The 21290-nt window shown below is 41.4% G+C and overlaps 1 protein-coding gene across 1 annotated transcript in view; it reads right to left on the bottom strand.

Annotated features, from left to right (window-relative positions):
* STAB2 (stabilin 2) overlaps window positions 1-19375 on the bottom strand; it is a gene marked incomplete at its 5' end in the record, with an annotated part of 80567 nt that extends 61192 nt beyond the window's left edge. The window contains 10 exon segments of the mRNA XM_084205466.1: window positions 526-659; window positions 5464-5597; window positions 6691-6887; window positions 8338-8463; window positions 9187-9282; window positions 11044-11113; window positions 11945-12030; window positions 15996-16111; window positions 17008-17141; window positions 19292-19375. Of these exon segments, the coding sequence (XP_084061592.1) occupies window positions 526-659; window positions 5464-5597; window positions 6691-6887; window positions 8338-8463; window positions 9187-9282; window positions 11044-11113; window positions 11945-12030; window positions 15996-16111; window positions 17008-17141; window positions 19292-19375 (1177 nt within the window).
* Window positions 19376-21290: the final 1915 nt, after the last annotated feature.

Here is a 21290-nt window from a genome sequence, read left to right as displayed (position 1 = left end):
TATTAAAGAGAAGGATTTTTTTCTCCCATATTTACAAGTTTAAGTCAAAGACCCAGCTCAATTCTAGCAGTGTTTGTTCATTCCTCAAATAGAGAAAATGATGAAGGCTGTAAGGTTGCTCAGTTCACCAGGTAACTGAGAATGCCAGTGATTTTGATGGGTTAGTGTGTGTCATTCTAGGCCAAATCTCACTTGTCCAAAACAGTGGGGGCTGGGAGAAGAAGTGGGGTAATCCCACTTGTTACACTGTGGGGCAAAACCCACTGGTGATGTTAAATGATATGTGAGTGGTTGCGGAGCATGTTTGGCACTTCTGCAATATTCTTGCACTCTGCAATCGTGGTGCGAGGAGCAGAGCAGCTTCAGGTGGTCTGAGGGGCTTTTCAGTGGGCAGCATGTGTGCTGGCATGCTGTGAGAGCAGACAGGGCAGGATCAGCCCCCTGGGCTCTGCTTGTGCTCAGTTACTCGCTGAACCTCCACAACCTCCCAAAAAACTCCCTTCTTTATCAAAGCAGGACACTCACCCATGAGCAGGAGGCTGGATGTCAGCTTGCCCTGCCACTCTCCTCCCACTTGTGCGTTCAGCTCCTGGAGGCGCTCCACGATGTTCCCGTGGCACACGAACCCGTTCCCCACGGAGCCCCCCTGGCATGTGCACCTGGGGAGGGATTGGCATTTCAGCTGTGCCCCTCGATAAACTGGCACCAGGTGCTGCCTACTGCCCCTCTGGAGGCATTTCCAGGCAGCACTGGTGCAGGGCAGTCAATTCTCTGCTTCTGCCTGCTGTGAAGTGTGCCAGTGTGTGGGCCAGCCTGGTGGCTGCTGGCCTGGGGTGGTGGGACCTCGTTAGCTGAGCCAGGAGACAGCAGTGTCTGTCTTTCTGTCTTGCAGGACCTTTGAGTGGAGGCAGCAGTGTCTGCCTTGCAGGACCTTTAAAGGGAGACAGCAGTGTCTGTCTTGCAGGACCTTTGAGTAGAGGCTGTGTGCAGCCTCTGGTCCCAAAAGTGTTGTGGCTGCTGGAGCCCAGAAATCTACTGAACCTACCTGTGGGGGGACAGAATGTAAGAGAAGAAAGATAGTGCAGAAGGCAATCTCACCCCTGAGGAGCTGCAGCTGTACTAATTACCAAAGATTAGGAACAGTCCTGCCCTTAACAGGCCACAGCTGTGTCCAGTGAGGATGAGTGCTAGAAAAGAGTGGGTGAGCTGGGTGAGAAGAGAACTGGAGTTTGTTGGCTGGGCTGTGAAGAAAGAATCAGTGCTGTGAGGAGCTGCCCATGAGGAATCACCGAGAAGGTATTGAAATTTTACAATAAGATGACAGCACCTACCCTGTTTGTGGGTGAGGAGACAGGAGAACATAAATGTGCCGGGTGTGACTCTTGCATCAGGGAGTCTGTTTTGTGAAGAGCTCACTCAGGACATGAGGTTTGGCAGGATTAATGGTAGTTAAGGGAGGTGATAGTGTAGCCACATTTCTCTTCACAGAGAAAAGCAAGGCACAATTCTTCCCAGGAATATTTCTGAGATTCACATTCTCTGAATCTCAGAGAAAGGAAAAACAATTCTTATCTCATTTGCTGTGCCTGTGTTTGTGCAAAAGGAGAATGCAATGTGGGGAATTGTTTACCCAAAGTGATGTTGGTTTGTTTCCTTGGTCTGTCAGGGCCTATCCTCTGTGTGTGTGCGTGTGTGTTGGGACTGTGGGCTTACAGTCCTGAGATTCTGTGCTGCTGAGTGCCTGGCAGATTCAGTTTAGATGTAATGTAATATAGTATAATAAAGTAATTAATTAACCTTCTGATAAGATGGAGTCAGATGCATCATTCTCTCCCCCTCGCTGGGAGCAAAAATATCCACTGTAGGATAGCAGCTCATCAGTCCTTGGAAGAGTTGCATTGGTTTTGTAGAAAAAGTTTTTTCCTTTCAACAAAGCAAAGTGGTGGTTTGTCACCCTGCCCTTTAAGTAATGCCACCATTTTGGGCATTAATACTTGTACTTTTAACACCATGCCAGTTATTTAATTATATTAATTATTATTATTTAGTTATATTAATGAATATACTTAATTATATTAATAAATATTATTAATATTATCTTTTTATTTTCTGCTGCAGCACAAAATGTGCTTTTTTAGATGTATGTGTTGTTGTTGCTGTCTCTCTTCTGGAAATACCATCTCATATGTAACACCCTGTCTGTCTCCTGGGGACTCCAGCCTGTGGGGGTGCCAGTGGGGTGTTCCTGACCCAGCACTCTGGGTGTCTAAAGCAGACTCAGGTCACAGTGCCCATGAGATGGACAGACAGACACTGGATTAATAGTACCCTTCCCAATTAAGTCTGCAGCTCGTTCAATATTCATATAAGCTCTAACCACAATGGTTCATCTCTCTGGATATTTTTTTCCTAACGGCATCACTGGGGGAAGGAGCATTACTTATGTCAGCAAAAGATGCCTTTTCTCTAATCACTCATTTGCATGTGCTGATTGTTAAAAACACACCCCTGCCACCAACATCCCACAGCAGTACCAGCCAGAGGCCAGACCCTCTCCTTTTTCCCATGTATGGTCTCTGCTGCAGCTGTTTCTCTAGTGAGATCAATGTTATTGGAAAGCCCCCACAAGTCCCTGCAGTCTGGGGAGCTGCATGGAGGCTCAGAGGAGTCTTGAGATTTTGGCCAAGAGTCTCAAGCTTTGACTCTGATCCTGAGTAAAAATGGAAGTCTGAAAGCAACCTAAATTTTTAGGATGCTATTCTGAGTGTGAATCCACTTCTTTCTAAGGGGATCTCTTGAGCAGAGAGAGCATGACTGTGGAGCCTGGCTGAAGGGTTTACAGCTGGGAGAGATGAACAGCTGCTCCTTGGGAGCTGGTCCATTTTTTCTGGTGGGGCAAATATTGTTGAGTTGCTGTAGGTAGCTCCCTTCCACTTCTGAACAGAGAAGAAAACTGAGGCTTCAAAGGAGCTGAGAAATAGCAAAGTAGAAAAAATGAACTACACTTGAAATACGGCACAAATCAGATCCAGGTTTCAAAATAAAGCTCTCCTCTCTTTTCCATCCAATGTTCATAAAGAAGCAGGTGTTTAAACATAAAAACTTTTTTGGCTATCATTTCTGGGGGCACAGTGAACTGCAGAAATGCCCACACGGTTTGAAACTTCTCTCCTGAGGACGATATTGCTCATAACTGAGTGGGCTTCCAAGTGACATAGTTTGGATTTGTGTGCCAAAGGAAAGCATTGAGCAATTTCAGATTAGCACCCATGGCATGGGATTGAGCCCTTCAACTTGTGTGCTTCCTCACTCCTCCTGGTGGAGGAATTGACTTTCTGTGGCTGGGCACTGGAAAGACCAGCGGGACTGGAAAAGATGGGAACTGTCACCACTTCAGCTTATTCAGGGAAAAAAACCCCTCTGTTTCTCTGGAAGGGGAAAGCTCAGGTTTCTGTCTCCATTTTACCAAAATCCTCTATAACAGAGTTTTGGTTTATGAAGCTACTAATTTCTACATTGATGACATAGGGGAAAAATAAGAGTGGCATTAAAAGAAAATAATAGAGTTTAACTGACAGGAGAGCAGCTCTCCTTGGAAACCAGAGAGGTTCTGATCTGATATGCGGTGTAATTCTGCACTGGTTGGAGCTTCATAGCTCCTGGGCAAGGCTGAACATGATTACTGTGCTGAAGCTACACCTGAGAAAATTTTAGCACTCATTCAGGAAAAATCTACATGGTAACATAAGACAAAGGCAATTGTGATTTGTGTTATATTCACAAATCAAATGTTTGGGTTTTTTACATCTTTGTCTGTATTAGAGATTTATTCCTGTACAAATAATTTGGTTCTGGAAAATGTAGAACTGTGTGAGGAAAGCTAATAGCACAACTGTATTCTTAAAAAAACCAAAACAAAAATAGAAAGGAGACAACGCAGTTTTGTGGCTTCTGTTATAGCTCTGTGTTTTGGAAAACAAACAAAAACAACGAAAAAAGCCCTCCCAAAATACATTTATACTCTGACATGCCGCCAAAATACAGTCTGTCATTTACCAGAACGTATTTTTTTGTGCCCACATTTACAAATTAATGCTTTTCTTTTTAAAGTTCATCTTTCATAAGAGGGTTTTCCTTAGCTCAAGTCTTATTTCAATCCCACTCCATTCTTCTGTACTTTTTTTGCCATTAAATATCATTAAATGAATGATGTGCAGAGAATTTTTATTGTTCTTTTCCATCCCCAGTAATTTTTAATTTTCTCATTCTAAGATTCTCAAAACTTTTTCAGCTCTCAAAAATTGTTTTACAATGGCAAAACAGTGACTAATTAGAGGAAAAAAGCTCCTGATTTGGAATTTTATTTCAAAATTTCAGCTGCTGTTGTGCAGTGTGGTAGTGCTCTCTACCAAGTGTTGTATGAGTCTGTGGTGAGCAGTTTGAGTAGCACACTATGCTGTAGAAGAGAGCCAGGGGATATTCTAGATAAATTTCTTTGAAATGCACATTAGCTGATACAGAAGTGATGCTGGTATTGCCCTGCCAGGGAAAGCTGTATGATGACACAAGGACTGGCAATGAGACAACATTCACTCAGGAGAGCATTCTGTCCATGGATCTAGGTGATAATTTTTTCCTAACTTACAATAAATGACCTGTATTGTCCTTCATGTTCAAGCTCTCACCTCCCAAAAACTGCTATTTCAGGCACAGCTCTTTAACCTGTTATCACTGGGCTATAGAAACACCTAAGCCAAATTCTGTGGTTTGAGAGAGCTTTGTAGAGTTCAGTGCCATCTGTTCCTTTTTCCTAACATCCATGCAGCATATTTCTGTACAGGAAAAGCCAAGTCTGCCAGGGGTTTTGCAGTTTCCCTCTTGCTCATCTCGAGGTTTTGAGGAATCTTCTGGAGTTGGTGTTGCTTTCACAGCTTGGGGGGCAGATTCCCTGGTTGTGTCTGAATTAGCATGCTCAGAAGAGGCAGGGCTCCAGTGCTATCCCATAATTAATGCTGATTAATTTTCAGCATGCTGCCTGGCGTGCTTCTGGCCCACACCAAGGAGCATTTCCCTGGCAGTGCCCAGGCACAGTTGAAGGGAGAGCATGTGCCAGGGACTGCTGCCAAGAGAAAGTTACTCTGCTTTGGAAGAGACTTTAGCTGTGAGACAGACAATGCTGCTTGCCCTGAGGAAAAGAGGTTTTTGGTCCCTTTTATTTACTAGTGTAGAAATGACCTCTGAGTGCTTTAAAAATAAAACTTAATAGGTATTAGCAAATGGCCTGCTGAAATCTATCACTGCGTTAATGACCCTAACCCCATTAAATCTTGTGACTTTTCCTTGATAAAGAAGCCATTAAAGATAACTTCAGGAGGTGTCCATCTACAGGATTTGTTTTAGCAGCCTTTTTACTAGGGAAGGAGGGAGAAACCGTGGGGAAACTTCAGAAGCAAAAAGACTCACGTAATCTCTCCTGGTGCAACTGTTAAGCATTTGGCTTTTTTGTGGCAAGTGTTGTTTGTTTCACAGATGTCCATCATGCTGCAGCCTTTCCCAGGTACAAAGTTGGTATAATGCTCCTTGCATTCACAGTGGGACTAAATCAGAAGGATGTAAGAGGGGAGAGAAAATTAGCCATGCACAAATTGTAGATTTCAGCATAATTTCTGAAATTAGGGCTTGAATACAGTGTCTTAGTTAATCAGCTGGTGGGTTCAGACACAAATATAAAGCTTATATTTGTACACACCAGCCTGTGTCTCAGCCATGTGCACTTCACTGAGACATGACCACAAACTGCAAAAGAGCTCTGAATGATCAAGTCTCCCTTTTTGGCTCTTCAGGGTCCCAAGCAAACCAGGCCTTTTGAAGCCTTGCTTTTTTGATGGTACAAGTTCTACACACAGAAATTGGAGCCAGTTCCCAACACCATAAAAAATATGTAGTCTTTGTAAAGTGCTGCTCATTGATTGTTTTCAAAGACTCAGATTGCTTCTTTTCTAAATAAACCAAATTTAGAGATGTTTATGTGGTACCAGTATAAGGACCCTGCTGATTCTACAAGTCCTCTGTGTCAGAGAGACAAAATTTAACTGGGAGATTTATTTCAGTTGCCTCCATTTTGGGGAGGCAAATCAAAGCCAAAACAGTCCCAGAAAAAACAACGCTATTGCCATTATTATTTTCAGAGAGGAGATAAAAGGACTCCCTCGCGTTCAACAGCAGGGCTTATGGTAAAGCTAGGAATAGCATTTGGTTTCCTTGGGAGCTGTTTCCATACCCCCATGGCTTCTTTTTGGAGAGGAAGCATTATTTCTTGGGCAGTTGTGTGGAGGAGTGGTGAGAGGGTAGAGGTCACGTAGACATTCTCTTGTTAGCTGAGCAAGGACTGGGAAAGTTCCAAACCCAGCTAATCTGAGTTTTTGCACCTGCAAGAACTTGTGTCCTTGAGCGTAGCTATGGTACGATGACAGTAATGAGGATGAGACGTGAGAAGCAGAAATGTAAGTTCTCAAGAATGAGGAAGAGCTGATATTGTAGCATAACCAATCAATTGCTTAGCTTACAGAATATGCATGAGCTTATTACATGTTGTGTATAAAAGCCTGGTGCCTATCAAAACAGTTGGAGCTTGCTGATTCTCATATTAAGAGTACAAGACTTCCCTCACCGCGACACAGTTACACTGACCTTTCCTGGACCGTCGTAGATGCAGATGCTGGACTGTGCAGGGCAGCTCCCATGTGCTGCCTGACAGGGGTCTATGGGCAGGCAGATTTGCCCATCCCCTGTGTAACCTTCTCCACAGGTGCATCTGTGCTGGTTTGGCCCCAGGTAAATGCAGTCGGCATTAGGATCGCAGACCTTGTTGGAGCACGGGTTGATAGCTTGTGAAAAAAGGAGTGAAGTAAATGAATCTTTGCCCGCAGTTCTAAAATTGAAGACAAGGATTTACCAGAGCACCTCCATGCCAAACAAAGCCTGGGCAGACTAAACTTTTCATAACAGCCAAGTCTGAAGTATTGTGGCCGCGTGGAGATGGAAGGGAAGAATGTGTTTATGCTAACATAGCAACCAACTGTTTGCTTTTGAGCAGAAATGATCTCTTAGCTTGGCAAATCGAGTTATAAACAGATTAAAGCACGTAACGTGCTCATTAAAATATCACAACTATTTCCTTGTTCTCTGGTGGGTTTTAACTAGAGAAGGTCAGGTGGGAGGTACGAGGTCTGTGCAAGCTTCAAGCACATGTTAGATCAGTTGGAAAATATTTCTCAATACAATAGGCCTTCACTGTTTTCTTTCCGGTAGTTAAACAATGTAATGTCATCGGTTCAGCTGTATGGAAAACTGTCCAGAAAGTACTTTAGTCTTCCACACTCTTCTACTTTCAGGGCGGCACTAGAACCTCACTAGTTATTTCCATGAAGCATTTTTATTTTTTTGAGAAAATAGCATTGCTTGTTCTTTTTTAAGGTAAAGCAGTGCTTGGAGAGCATCTTCTCACACCTTTGTGTCCACATTAGGTTACGGTTAAGCAAATGTTGTATCTAGAAGATGGCATGCCCTGGAGACACCTAAGAAGTGGTGCTTCTCGCTGTTTTTGCCTCTTTTCTCCCTTGACTTCCCCTCAGCTGAAACTGATCTGAGCCAATCTCTTCTAAATTGTGCTTCCAGCGTCAGATTAAACAATATTCTTTGTTGCAATTAGTCTAGAAAGGAGGACTGGTACCGTAAGACATAAAGTGAGTAGGGAAAAGAAAATCTGGACTCTTAGGCAGTTAATTTGGGCATTGAATGGCAAGTTGAGTCTATAAAGACACATCTAAGGTAGAGTTTATCTGTAGCTGAGATGCTATCAGCTTTGTTTCATGAAAAACAGGAAAGCTAGAATGAACTTTACTTGCCTGTAGAGTTTGTGCTTGCTGATGGAACTGAGCTGTCTTATGATGGCTGCTGAATAAATATAAGCCCTTGCTTGCTGTTGTTATGGAAGTGAGCTTTGAGGCTGAACTGTGCCAAGCAGAGGGATATGTAAGCACTGGCGACCCAGTACCCACCTTATGTGTTTCAAGGCGGTTCACTAGGCTTAGTCTGATTGGACTGTATGCAGTCAGTCTGCACAGACTGTAACTTGTTAGCAATTGGATGGATGGGTTTCTGAAGCACATTTTAGGATTTTGTTTCTTCCTGAAGGAATCTAGTTTGTGCTTTGGGATACAAACCCAAAAGAAAAATTGGATGGTGAGATGTGGCTCAAAAGCACATTCCATATCTGAGCTCTGACAGTAATGGTGGTATATTTAAAGAACAGGGGCAGACATGGGAATTACTCACGTTCACATTGGGTGCCATCCCCATGGAAGCCGGGCAGGCAGGTGCACTGCAGCTGTCTTCCATCCTCCCCTGAGGCAGCACACCTGGAGCGGGCAGGGCACCGCAGCGCCTCGCACTCGGCTACGGCTGAGGGACACAGGGGACAGGTTAAGGTGTGCCTGCACGCGCTCAGGATTTGGGGTTCTGTGGAAACCCAGGGCACCAGGAATATTTCTCTGCTCCGGGGTGCCCTGACCCCCAGGGGAGCACTGACTCTGACCCTCATTCATGGAGAAAGCTTCCTAGACTTCAAGATGAACTAGAATCCACAGAAGTGTGAAATAGGTTATAGAGAGTAGTGTGGGTGTATCACTTGGTGAGAAATTTAGGTGTTGGGATTTTTAGTATGTTGTGGATGGAAGCAAAATGGAGGGCACAGGGTGCTGTCCTGGGTTTCTTCTTCATGCTCCTTCTTCTCCATGCGTTTGGGTGCCATTTTGTAATTGGGCAGAAAAACCCGCATTGCAGCTCCTTGGGATCAGTTATTGGGTTAAAAGGGAAAATAATCTAGGTGCCAGCTCTTAATGGGATATTTTAGTCTTAAAAGGCCTTGTAACGAGAGATTGTGGGCCATTTTGTGCCTTGCTGCTGAAGTCATGGTAGTGAGATTGCTTTACTGATAAATAATAAACAGCTGAGTCCAAACGTGAAACCCCTGTCTGGAGTGCCTTCAATCCAGCCCAGAGAAATTGATTAGGTTCAGCCTATGTTTGCTTGCTCTTGCATGACTAACCTGAGACCAATTCATCCTCACCAGTTCCACCTGTATCACAGCTGTTGAACACATTTCCTGTGGAAAATGCTCCTTACCCTGGTCACAGTGGAGCCCTTTGTATCCAGACAAGCAAGTGCAGCTTCCATCCCCTGCAATCCCACTGTTGCACACTCCGTGAACGCAGCCACAAACTACAGGGAGAAATGGATTTGCTTTGCTGAACAAAGTTGGAGCTTGGAAAACCTTCATTACTCATAGCAAGGTGTGTCCTAACCAGCAGCTTTGGCCAAGCCAAGCTCCAACCTGAGGGCCTGAATTTATAGGTGAGGTGATCAGTACTTGCAGTTGCATACATCATAAATGGCACATGAATTTTTGAAGGCTGTTAACAGCCCCAAGTCTGAAAATCTGCAGAACACACAGTGTAAACACCAAACTGACTTGTTGCTAATGTCATAAAACTTGCAAAATTCGACAAACAATCTGAAGCCAAAACTGGATATAATGTGTAACATAGACCTCTTTAGTTTCAGTTAACCTATTGCTTGGTTTTGCTTCAACTCTGTATCTCTCATGAACCTTAAAAAGAGATGAGATTTAAGACCTTTTTTTTCTCCTCCCTAAACAGGATTTATTTAGTTAAAAGCATAATTAAAAGTCTCAGATTTCTCTCTTCCTATAGCCTCTCATTTCTGGTTATATTCTGGTTATAAGCCCAGTGGCAATATGCACACAAAATGATGCATTCACAGTCCAGGCAATGAAGAGACCCTTTAAAAATAATCTTTGAAGCCTTAAGTATTCTGAAAAAGCTTTATAGTTATACCTGTTTGAATTATGGCAATGATGCTTTTTAAAAAGGACATTTAGAATTACACTTGGAAAAGTTCAAAAGAGGTACAGAACTGTATTGCTGTCTTCATGTTTAAGCTGCAGTGATGTAGCATATCCTCATCCCTTTAAAAACAAAGCTTGTCATCGTGCAAATAACCTGCGCTAATTAATTAACAACTTCCTACCTATGTTAATAGTCATAATATAAAAACCAGGAATGTCTAAGATATTACTACAAAGCAGCCACAAATGAACATTGTTTATATTTTATTAATTTTAGAACACTTGGAGGAGCTCAAATATCTGACAGCTGAAGTGTAAAATACTGCTTAAATGAATATGTAATTGAACCCTCCAGTAATTTCTTGGAAAATAATTGCATTTATGATATTAAATGCATTCAAGTACCCTGTTTTCATGAAAATGCTGGCTCAGTTACATTTCTGTGTATCAACACTGGCATCCAGTGGACAGCTGGTAGAAAAAGAGTCTTTGAGCCAGCAGTGGTGTAGGATTAGTGTAGAAAGGCTGGCACAGATTAGTTAAATTGAGACCATTGGAGACTCCTCAAAAGTAACATTATGTAGGTCTTGAGGGAAGAAAAGCAGTTTTACTTTGAGATAAGCAACTATTACCACTTAAGAATAAGACTATTTCAAAATTTTTTTCAGGCAGTTTTCTGGTTTTTCAGTGTGATCGTCAGCAAGGGTCAGGAAGGTAAAAGAGTAGAGATCATTGAGGCAAAAGTGAAAAATGTTATATGCATGTATACACTTGTGATACATAAACATTTTATAAAGTGTGTACATGGTTTTAATTGCTCCTTCAGACTTCCCATTCTGACAGATGTATGGCTAATCAGTGAATTCATCAACCACCCAAACCCCAAAACTAAACACATCCTTTATCACACTTTTGACAGAACTGTGGATCTCCCTGGCACAAAATAGAGCAAAGAGCTGTCTTTCCTTTCCCCACTGTGTTCTCTGAGGCAGCACACCAGCTCTTACTGAGAACTCTTTGGGCCCCCTACCCATTTCACTGTGATTTCTTAAGAGTCTGAATGCAGCTTTTACTCCCTTCTTCTCCCTAATCAAATAAAGCAAGTTCAAATTTACCTGATGCACAGTCAGGACCAAATAAATTGTCTTCAGCACATTTTTCACAGGCTGTCCCACCAAATCCTTTCTGTGAATTACACAATGAAAATCAGAACTTAAGTTTCTCATCTATCTCTATACAGACAGATATATGCTTGGCAGGCTGAAAACAGCATCTTTTGCTGTCAAAAGAAAATAACATGACAGTTTCAATCAAGAGCTACCACAATTTAGAAAACATTGTCTTTTGAACAATCTTGCCCCCACATCTTCTTTAAAAATAACCTGTAGATCTTCAAATCAGATGTTCTAAATATCAAGGTAACAATAAAGTATAATAATCAAACCTAATGTCCAAATCAGGCTTACAATTGTTGGGTTGTATTTTCTGGGTGTTTCTACCTATGTCTCTTTTCATAATTCCCCAGAAGAGTATTTTTGATGTGAAGTAAGGATGAACCAGTAGAGGGGGAGGTAAAAAAGATTAATTTGAATTTTTTATTAAAAATCTATTTGCCTGAGGTTAAGCACTACACCTTGCACTCTCAGCAAAGGAGCAATGTATGGAGAATACAGTCTCATGTATAAGTTCTTTCTATTTAGGGTGAAAAAGTCACAAGTTTAAAATTTAAAAAACAGGAACAGAGACAATTTAAAAAACAGAGGAGCTCAAAACACCTGTCTCAGGAAGGCAAGGTGAAGAACTTGTTAATAATTCCACCTGAACACGCTTAAGTCTGGAGAAATAATAGTGTGAAGATTAATGCAATCCAAGCAAAAAATGAACTCCAAGCTGGTCATCACTTCTGTTTCTGGAATATTTCCCTTTAATGTCTTTATAGAGTAGAACACACAGGGCTCCCTAGGACAGCTTACATGCTGTTGTTGATTTGTTTTTCATTCAAAAGAGAGGACTCACCTGGCAAGTGCATGTTCCATTCCCAGCTATGCCCTGTGAGCAGCGTCCTCTCCCGTTGCAAGGCGATGCAGCTCCCCCTGGACATGCTGGAAATGACAATGCCAGAGCCATCAGTCACCTTGCTCTGACCCTTGTGCTCCCCCTGCTCACAGGGGGCCACCTTGGCAGCTGCAGGGTTTTGGGCCAGACAGGGGCTCTGGGGGACAGCTGCTGTTTTGCAGCTGCCTGAATCTCCTCACTAGAATCTTAGCATCAGCAGGGAACACCACCTTCTCTTGAACAAAAAATAATTCTCTTATTCCAAAGTACCATATGTTTTTTTTTTTTCCTGCTGCTCCACCTCTGTCTGCCACACCCTAAGCTGTTGGCTGTTCTGGCACAAGTGGAGCTTGCCTGAACACTCCTGCATGTTGATGTAACTCATGGATTGATAATTTGCTCTCGGGATTTTATTTGAGGCTACATTAGGGTTTAATAAGTCTTTTATTTCCCCCCAAAAAATTGCATTTTTTTTTTTAGTGGGAATTTTTCTTTTTCCCTGCTACCTTCATAAGACTGTGATAATTGATTCAAATGATCTTGGAAATTGAAATATCTAGATATCTCACAACCAAATCCTGTCCAGGGGGCTGTAGTCTCTAATCAAGCTTGTGTGCCAAAGGTGTGTTGTGCTCTCAGTACCTCTGGTGCTAAAACCATGGTTGCAGGCAGCAGTACAGATGGGGAGACAGTCTGAAAAAAAACCCCAGCCAGCAGGATGAGATAAGAAAAAAATGACCATATTTATAATAAAAATAGTCGAATTGTTTTGTCTGAAAGGTTTCAAGATTCAAATCTCTATTGAAAGATTGCCTACAAGAAATGTATGTTACAGTGGTTTTTGGTCAGATCATTCTGTCAGTTTTTCTCTCCTCTAGGGATACCCTTATTTTTCACAGTTGTCCTGCCCCTCCTTGGAAATCATGTATTAACTCTCTTCCATAAGCCTTTCCTTCCTGTATTCAGAATTCCCATTAAGTACCATAATTTTGTTGCAGGTGGTATCTAAATGTATCAAACTCCTACTGGCATCACAGGTACTCTGCTGTACCTTACTAGTGGATTTATTACTTATAAAGAGTCTCAGAGTTTGTTCTGTGTGGGTGGGAATGGGCAGCACTGGATTTATGCTCCCCCTGCCCAAGTTAATCCTGGTTTAGAGTATTTAGGTAATGTGGAAGTTTTAGTAAGAATGAATTTGATTTGGATGGAGTGATGAGCAAATAAGTAGACGTGCATATGTGTACACTTAATTACACTGAAAGCTTGGGCTTTATGCCAGTTGTTAATATTTCTTAATTTATTCCTAAATGTAATCTCAGGTCTACTGCATCTGCCTAAGCTTCTTTTGAAAAACCAATAAATTTAAAGATGAAAATGTAAGTGCTGTTTATCTCATACATGCTGAAATAATAAGATGTTTTTAGAATTTAGGTTAGATAACTACAAATGAGGGAAAGTAATAAATACATATCCTTTAATCTTTAAAGTGGCTTTTAGTGAATGTTGTTTCTGGCTGCTGTATGACAGCTAAATCTTAAAGATTCATGGCAGCTGTTTAATAGTTGCACAGAATAAAAACAAAAATGTATTTGCATTGATGCTTTTATTGAATGAGCAAGGCTAGAGAAAACTCAGAGTTCATGGTATAATTCCTAGGAAAAGTTGCTTTAAAATTATTGACAAAGCAGGTTCTATTTTTGCCCTTGGCATTCATTACACTCCTTGTCTTCACTGCATCTTGTCTCTTGTTTTGATACCAAGGGACAGCTTTATCAGCAGTGGGGTACATTACCAGATTGTTGAACAAGTTTGGCCAGGGAGATAAAGGGTTTCCTGCAACCCCAGGGCCAGAGGAGGCAGTGCTGGGACACTGGAGCCGGGCTGGCACAGTTCCCTGCTGCCACCCTGGGGAGAGGCCAGACCTTTGCTTTTATTGAGGATGCCTTTTGAAAAGCAGTGAGAAAGAGATGCTCTTGCTTATCTCTTAACAGCTGTCAGTGTGAAGGCCGAGTCTTTGAATCTAGGCCAAAAGAACCTAAATCTATCAGCATTTTTTCCCCTTCATGGACTTAAATTCAGTACTTTCCAAGTGTTATCAAATAGAGCCTCTTAAAATACTTCTCTTCACCTGACTCCCTGTGAGTCTGAAGCAGTTTGTGCTTGAAAAGAAGTATTTCGAACCATATAATTTGATAGTATTAAATTTAGTATTTTTCCTCTTGGTCTTTATTTTTTCTTTGAACATTTCCCCCCCCCTCCCCCTTATTCTTACAGTCCTTTCTGCTCAATTAGTCATGCCATACACCTTTCACTTGGTACCCAGGCTTTTCTTAGGAGCCATGGAAATATTTGCCTAGAATGGGAACCTGTGCTAGGGTAGGGAGCAGCTCCTGCTGTATCTGAGCTCCACCAGCTGTAGTACCTGTGGCTGGATGATACTGGCAGTGTTGAAAGGCAGTGCTATTTCCCCCTGGATCTTTTCTGATCCTATGCTTTTTCTCTTTTTGACTTTATGGCTTTTTGCAGAGGGATTGGTGTGCAGCTGGATGGCTTGGTGTGCTTCGTGGGGAGGGAAGGGGACGAAAGATCTTTCATTCACACTGTGTGTTTCAGCATGTGCTATCATTTAAGGAAGTCAGAGTGCTATTTGAGACTTAATTTTGTCCTTGCCATCAGATGATAAATGTAAAGCAAACCCCTAGTCAGGGATTTTTGCCCAGCCTCAGGAAGGACTGTCTTTCCTCCAAATATTTCAACATGTGCCATATTCTATGACAGAGGCTGTGATAATGTAGAGATGACTATTTTTCCCCCTCCAAATGAAAGCAGAAACAATGCTGAGACCTTGATTCTTTGCTTTGTGGGGTCAGGAAGTTTGTCCAAAGGAAGAGAGGGCTTCCTTGCCTTGGCAGCCTCCTTCACACCGTGGTGCAGGCAGGGCTCTGGCTCTGGGGCAGGGGCTCTGCCCCTCTCCAGACACACTGATGCCCCTCATGTGGCTGCCCAGAGCACCCTGATCATGGCAGGATGAGCTCTTGGGCTGCATTTGGAGCTGGGGAGGTTAAACCACCACCCAAGTAACTCTCTTCAGAAGGCATGACCACGCACTGTGCACTCAGCTCTTTGCCTGGCTTTTCTCTTGAAGCTGCTGTGAGCTGCAGTTTGACTGCTTTCCTCTAATAGATAAACCCCTGGTGTGACTTATCCATTTATCTACTATTTCCCTTTAGTAGATAAATCACTGGTGTTTAAATAATAGCTTGGGCTAAAATTAAATTTTTTTTTTAAAAATCTGTTTTGTGGACAAAGGACTTCACAGACATTGAAACAGACCCTGAGGCCAGTAACTAAAGGAGGAAGCACTCTGGCTGGGCAGGGAAACTTCCTCTGTGGGTCTGGATGCCCATCTTGGTAGCCTGAGATTTGATGCATTTGTGGAGATGCTGAAAAGCTTTTCCTGAGAAAAGGCACAGCAGAAGGGGAGGCACTCCTGATTCCCTTCCTTCAGTAATAGCTTCAGCATTCACAGGCAGTTAAAGAAATGGTTTCAAGTTGAGCTAAAAGAAAAGATCCTCCCTGCATCACAAAATCAAGAATTAAAGAGATTTGGAAATATTTCAGATGCAGATTAAGGTGGTTTTGACCTGAAATGAAACATTTAATTTGTGGTTTGAAAATCTTAATTTTTAAAATCCATTTTGGTGGTCCTCCTGAATGAAATAATTTTGCAGGCATTGACTGCAATGATTTGTTTTGAAAATCTCAAAATCTAGAAGGTTTTCTGAGGGTCTTTATATTTTTCTATGAATTTTTCTTCATAAATGAAAATTTGAATTTCTTTTTCCAAATCCCCTAAATTTTAGCAGAAAACTGCTATTTATTTCTACTTTAACAAGCTTGAAGGAACAAAATTCTCACAGCAATAGTTTCTGAGAAGAAGAAAAGTTGCTGCTTTATTTCTGTTCAAATTCTATATGAAACTAAAACCTCAAAGCCCAAAACAACTCACCCATGCAGTCTGGGCCCCAGTGCCCCTGGCAGCACTCAGGTTGTTCAAATTCCTTCACACAACGGTGCCGACAGCCCAGAAAAGAAAGCGTGTGTGTTTTAGTTTCCAGGTAATACCTGTGGAAAAAAGTTAGAGCTGCTTTAAAAGACTCCTCAGGGGGAAAATGAAATTCTTAAGTTCTCCTTTCAGTGGCAGGCAAGAGGACTTTAAGCTTGGTTGCATTGATCTACTGTTTTTTTTCTTCTTCTTCATTGAAACATGCATTGAATGTCAAGGTCTAAAAAGATACTTGGAGCTGTTTCTTTTGAACAGTGTATTTATCTTCCCATCCCAGCCTAAATACAGCACATTTCTCTAATTTTTGATTTGAAACAGTATTTTAAAAATTGTTTAATATCAAGGTTCTTTAAATTCTAAGTAAGCTCAAAGTAGTTACATTTCCTCTAGAGCAGTTATATTTTCTCCAAAATACTGCTTCTTTTCCCCAATTGGAATGGCAAGATGTCAAATTGGTTTTGAGATTTCTTCTTGCCCTTCAACCCCACAACTCCCTGATCTAGAAGTGTGAAAAATACTTAATTTATGTAAGATTAACACCTAAATATAGTATATAAGTTTGTAATACATTTTTGTATCATTCATATCAAGTATGCAGAATAAATATAGAAGAGGCTATGATTCCATTAAAGAGAAAATCTGTTAGGCCAAAGAGCAATGTTTATTTTCCTCTTATATCACTTGCTGTTTGACTTCAAGCATCAAACACCCTGAAGGCAGCTTGAGTTCTGGAGTTGGTGAAGCCAATGGTAAATGTTCCATAAGAAAATGGCATAGATTGGAGAATTTTTGATGTGTATTAATATTCTATAATTAATATTAGAAACAATATTAATATTGATAGTAGAAAATATTATTAAATAGAATATTGCTATTTCTAATAATATTAGAAAAATTAGCAATAATGAATATTAGCAAACAATATTAATGAGAGAAGCTCTGACAGAGGAGATACCTGCAGTCTGGTGTCCCAGTCCCATTGGTAATTTTGGTGTAACCAGCAGGGCACTGGGTGGCAAGGTTTAAAGAGCAAGGCACACATTTGGTTTTCATTCTAATGAGCAGCTTTTGATCACATTGCTTCTTCACCTGCAATTGGAGCAGAATAATTAACAAGGAAAAACACTACCCCAAGTGCCATTGTTGAAAAGTGACAAGTTGAACTCAGCTTTGTGCTCACCCACAGCTCTTTTCTGTACAGCAGGAGCTCCTTGTTTTGGAGCTAAACTAGGAAATTGACCCCATATTAGTTCTGTGCAGGAGCTTTGTCTGCACAAAATATGTCCAACCACTGCAGGATGAACCCTTCTAAGTGTATTTTTCCTAACAGTGCTTTATCAACAAATGCTAAGTTTGTCAGACTTAAAAACCAAGTTACAGAGACAGCTTCAGCCTACAGAGTGTTAGTTCCAAAGCTGCTGGCAAGTGCCTTCCCCACTCAAAGGCAAAATTAAACAAGGTGTGGAGGAGGCAAAATTAAATCAGCACCACCATACTCATCTAAAGGGCTATGGCTGGTATTTTCAGATTGGTGTCAAAGAATGATATATTGCTTTTCATTCAAATCTGGCCCCACCACAGCACTCAGAGAAGAGCAGCCCCTTTTTGTTTTTTGGTGTTTTTTTTTTTTTTTTAACCTGTTTTTATGTGTCTATTTAAAGCAATAAGTTTCTGCTGAACTGCATCTAATGTTGGCTTTATCTTCTTTTTTATTGGTATTTGTAGAAGTAAGTTCCCCATTCACAAATGGTGAGAAATGACCTGATTCAGAGTATGGTTTTTAAAAACCAGCAGCATAACCCTGTGCAGCCCAGACCTTCTGGACACTCATGGATGCTGCAGCCTCTGCAGAACCTCACAGCAGGTCTGGGTGGGTACCCTGGCACCTTGGGCAGGAATTCTTCATGTCCCATGGTGATCCTGGGTGAAGCCCTCACTCTGCAGTTTCTCAGCTTGACAGCTGAGGCATTTCAGCAGCAAAGTGTGTGAGGATGTCTCACAGACACTGACAAGGAGATTTAGCTTCAAAACCTCTGAGCCACTACATGTGATTGCCACCACATACAAGCACATTTCAACATCTATTTAGTTGTTAAATTTTAGTTTTCATAAGTGCACTGTTGAAATCTGGTCTGGGTAACATTGAAGTATTCGGGAAGTGAAACCCTTTTGTTGTGTAGATGCTTTTCAGGTGTCTTTGAAGTAAAAATGTCACCTTTTCCCAGGTGTGGGTATAATGTGAATACAGCTAGAAAAGAAATTTGGTTTTCATCAAAAAGAAACTACACAAATTTTCATTTTTGGAACAATAAAATTGAGTGTTTTGAAAAGGAAAAATTTAAATAAAAATAACTTATGTCCCTTCTCTACCACCAGCTTAAAATACTATTTGTTTTGGAATGATAATATTATTTCTACTTTCTCCCAATTCCTCATTTTCCCTTTTTGTTTTTAGAGAAAATGGAAGAAAGCTGACTTTTTAGTGTCTCTTCTTTTAGTAACTGTTTAGGTTTTTAAAAAAAATTTTTTTAAGAAAAACAAATTTTCCCCGTTTTTAGGTACATTTCAATGTATGTTTCCATTTAAAAACTGCAACCAACCAACAACAGCAACAAAACACCTGAGTGTCTTCCTTTTCCCCCTTCCAAGTCCTCTCTGTCTTTTTGTTTCCTCTTTTAAATCTGATCTGCCTCTCTACAAGGGTGGTGAAAACAGATGTTGTGAAATTCCACAGATTCACAGTATTTGTACATGACAAATGCACCACTTCCCCAAAGGTCTACAAACCCTTTAATTATTACTTTACATAGCTCGATTCCTTTGATTTTTATCTCTTACCTGTCTAAAATAGCTTTTCCTCCTTTTAGTTAGTAGGAACAGATAATTTTTGCTATAGAAAAATTTCTGCTTTCATCTTCTGACTTACCAGAAATCCCAATCAATTTCTTTTGATAAATGCATCATTTATGGTCTTTTACCACACATGCCAGTTTTAGAGACTTTTTCAGTGTACTCATGCTATATCATTTGAGCCCAATTCTCACACAGAATGAACAGATGCATTTCTGTTATTTCAGAGGACTGAATTACACAGCTCTCAGGTTATAATTCATTGTCATATACCCCAGTGACTGTTAAAGTGGCTTTTTCTGCTGTAAGATACAGTATCTGGTAACTGTTCTCTCTATAAAACATAGTAAAACAGACAATAATCCATTATGTAAAAAGCAACTTCTTACCTCATCTTGGACTTGTGATGTCAAACATAGCTTCATTGCAACCAAAAAAACAAAAAAGAATAAAAACCCTGGATTTTTTTCCATTGTGAATTGGACTTTTTTCTTTCAGAGCCGTCCAAGCATGAAAATTCAAATTTTGACATGAAATGATTGTTAGAGGTGCTGGTTTTTCTGCATCCTAAGGCAAATACTTTTACCAGGGCTCTTGTCTTCCCCAAGGTAAATGAGTGAAGGATAAGGCATGCAGAGCTTGCCTAGGCAGGAGAGATTCCAAAATGCAGGGTATTTGCTGAAAGCTTTCACTGGAAAGCTGAATAAAGCCTCCCTCACTGAATGACAGGATATCCTGACAGGGCTCCCATCATTTATTCCTCTCTCTGGAGCTGCTGATAGTACAAACCCAAGGACACTGAATTTTATGACAGATGATTTTAGGTGAGCATGGATAGGGGGCTGGAATAGCCACTGGGCTTTTTACTATTGCAGTTATTTAACTGATCTAAGGGAAAGCAAAGGATCTCTAGAAGTTGGTTTATCAGCCCTAATAACACAAGGGTGGGTCACCCCAATGTGGTTCTGAGAGAAATACTACGGATTTTATCTCAGGAGGCCAAAAGAACCTCTTCCAGATTTGGTTAGCTACATTAAAAAGGGCATATTTTTCTCTCTTTTTGCTATTTTTGTAAAATAATTTTGACTGATTTTCTGGAGCTAAGCAGAGGAAAATTGATTCAGCTGTATTACTTGAGTGTGGTTGGGAGAGATGAATATTCAGATTTGCCAAAAGTATTTTGATTATGCCATTTTGATTTGCCAAAAGCAAGACTTTTCCTTTCTTCTCAGAGTTTTTCAGCTCATTTCTAGTGCTGCTCTTTGCCACTGCTCTGGTCAGCCTTGTGTAGGTTCTCTCATGTCTCAAACACCCAAAAATGTGGCTCCCTCCAGTTTGTCAGCTTCGCCTGGTCCTCCAGACTTAGAATTTTTTCTGTCATTAGAAGGGGCTCCTTAAGGGTGCCTTAATACAAAGCTGTGCTTTGTAACACCCTATCTTTAAATCTGTGTGGTTTTCCTAAAGAACCAAGTGGTGATAAACATACAGCATAATGTACAAATCCATCTACTTTTGTTGCATGCTCTAAAAGAACTCTGCAAAAATCCCTGGGATGGCAGGGCAAGGTGTTTCCTGTACACTCATCAAATCCTGTTCCTTTCTCTAGATGATGAGGAAAGTAAATCATTCCTTGTTTATGCAGACATGATAGCAGCCAGGGTTGTAATGGACATGCAGACAGTAAGTAGGCTCTTAAGAAGGGCTGTTTCTTCTTTCTGAGGTCAAGGTTTCACATTTCTTTGGCTTTGCACACAATGTACAATCTGGAGATATAAAAAAAAAAAAGGGTTTGGCAAAGTAAATCTTTCCAGTCCCTTCCCTGGCGGAAGGGATGGCTCAGGTTTTACTCCAAAAGCAGAATCCTGGAGGATCTCCTCTTCAGGGTGGTGATAGCCCATGGCTGCATCCCATTCTTTGTGGGAGGTTTGGGAGTGCAATTCACCCTCCCCCTTGTGCAGAGGGGCTATCTGGGCAGGGTCAGTGACACCTGGGCAAATCACATCTGCTGGTCCCTGTGTGGGTGCTGGCAGGAGCTGACAGCTCCTTCGGCAGCTTGGGGTCAGCTGAGTCTCCTGCCTGTGACCACAGTGGTGAGAGGAGCTGTAAATCAAGCATGTCCCTTTCCTGCCCTGTAGGCTGAGATAAAAAGTAACAGCATCAGCTCTCTTGTTATCTACTCTTGCCTCTTGTACAGGCATTTGTGTGAAGTAAACTCTTTTTCCCTTTCCTTCCTCTCCCTTCTCATCAGGCCACGGGCTCCTCACTAACTGCTATGGTGGCTGCTTTCCTTGTTCCAGAGGGGCCAGCCACCCTTTCCTCCTGCTGCTGACCAGCATTTTCCTTCTTCGTGTCAGTTACAGACTCTGCCAAGCTCTGAACAACCCTACA

Source organism: Fringilla coelebs (assembly GCF_963513975.1).
Source record: "Fringilla coelebs genome assembly, chromosome: 5".
Taxonomy (NCBI): Eukaryota; Metazoa; Chordata; class Aves; order Passeriformes; family Fringillidae; genus Fringilla; species Fringilla coelebs.
The sequence above is the reverse complement of the archived record's forward strand: the minus strand, read 5'-3'. Positions and strand labels throughout refer to the sequence as shown.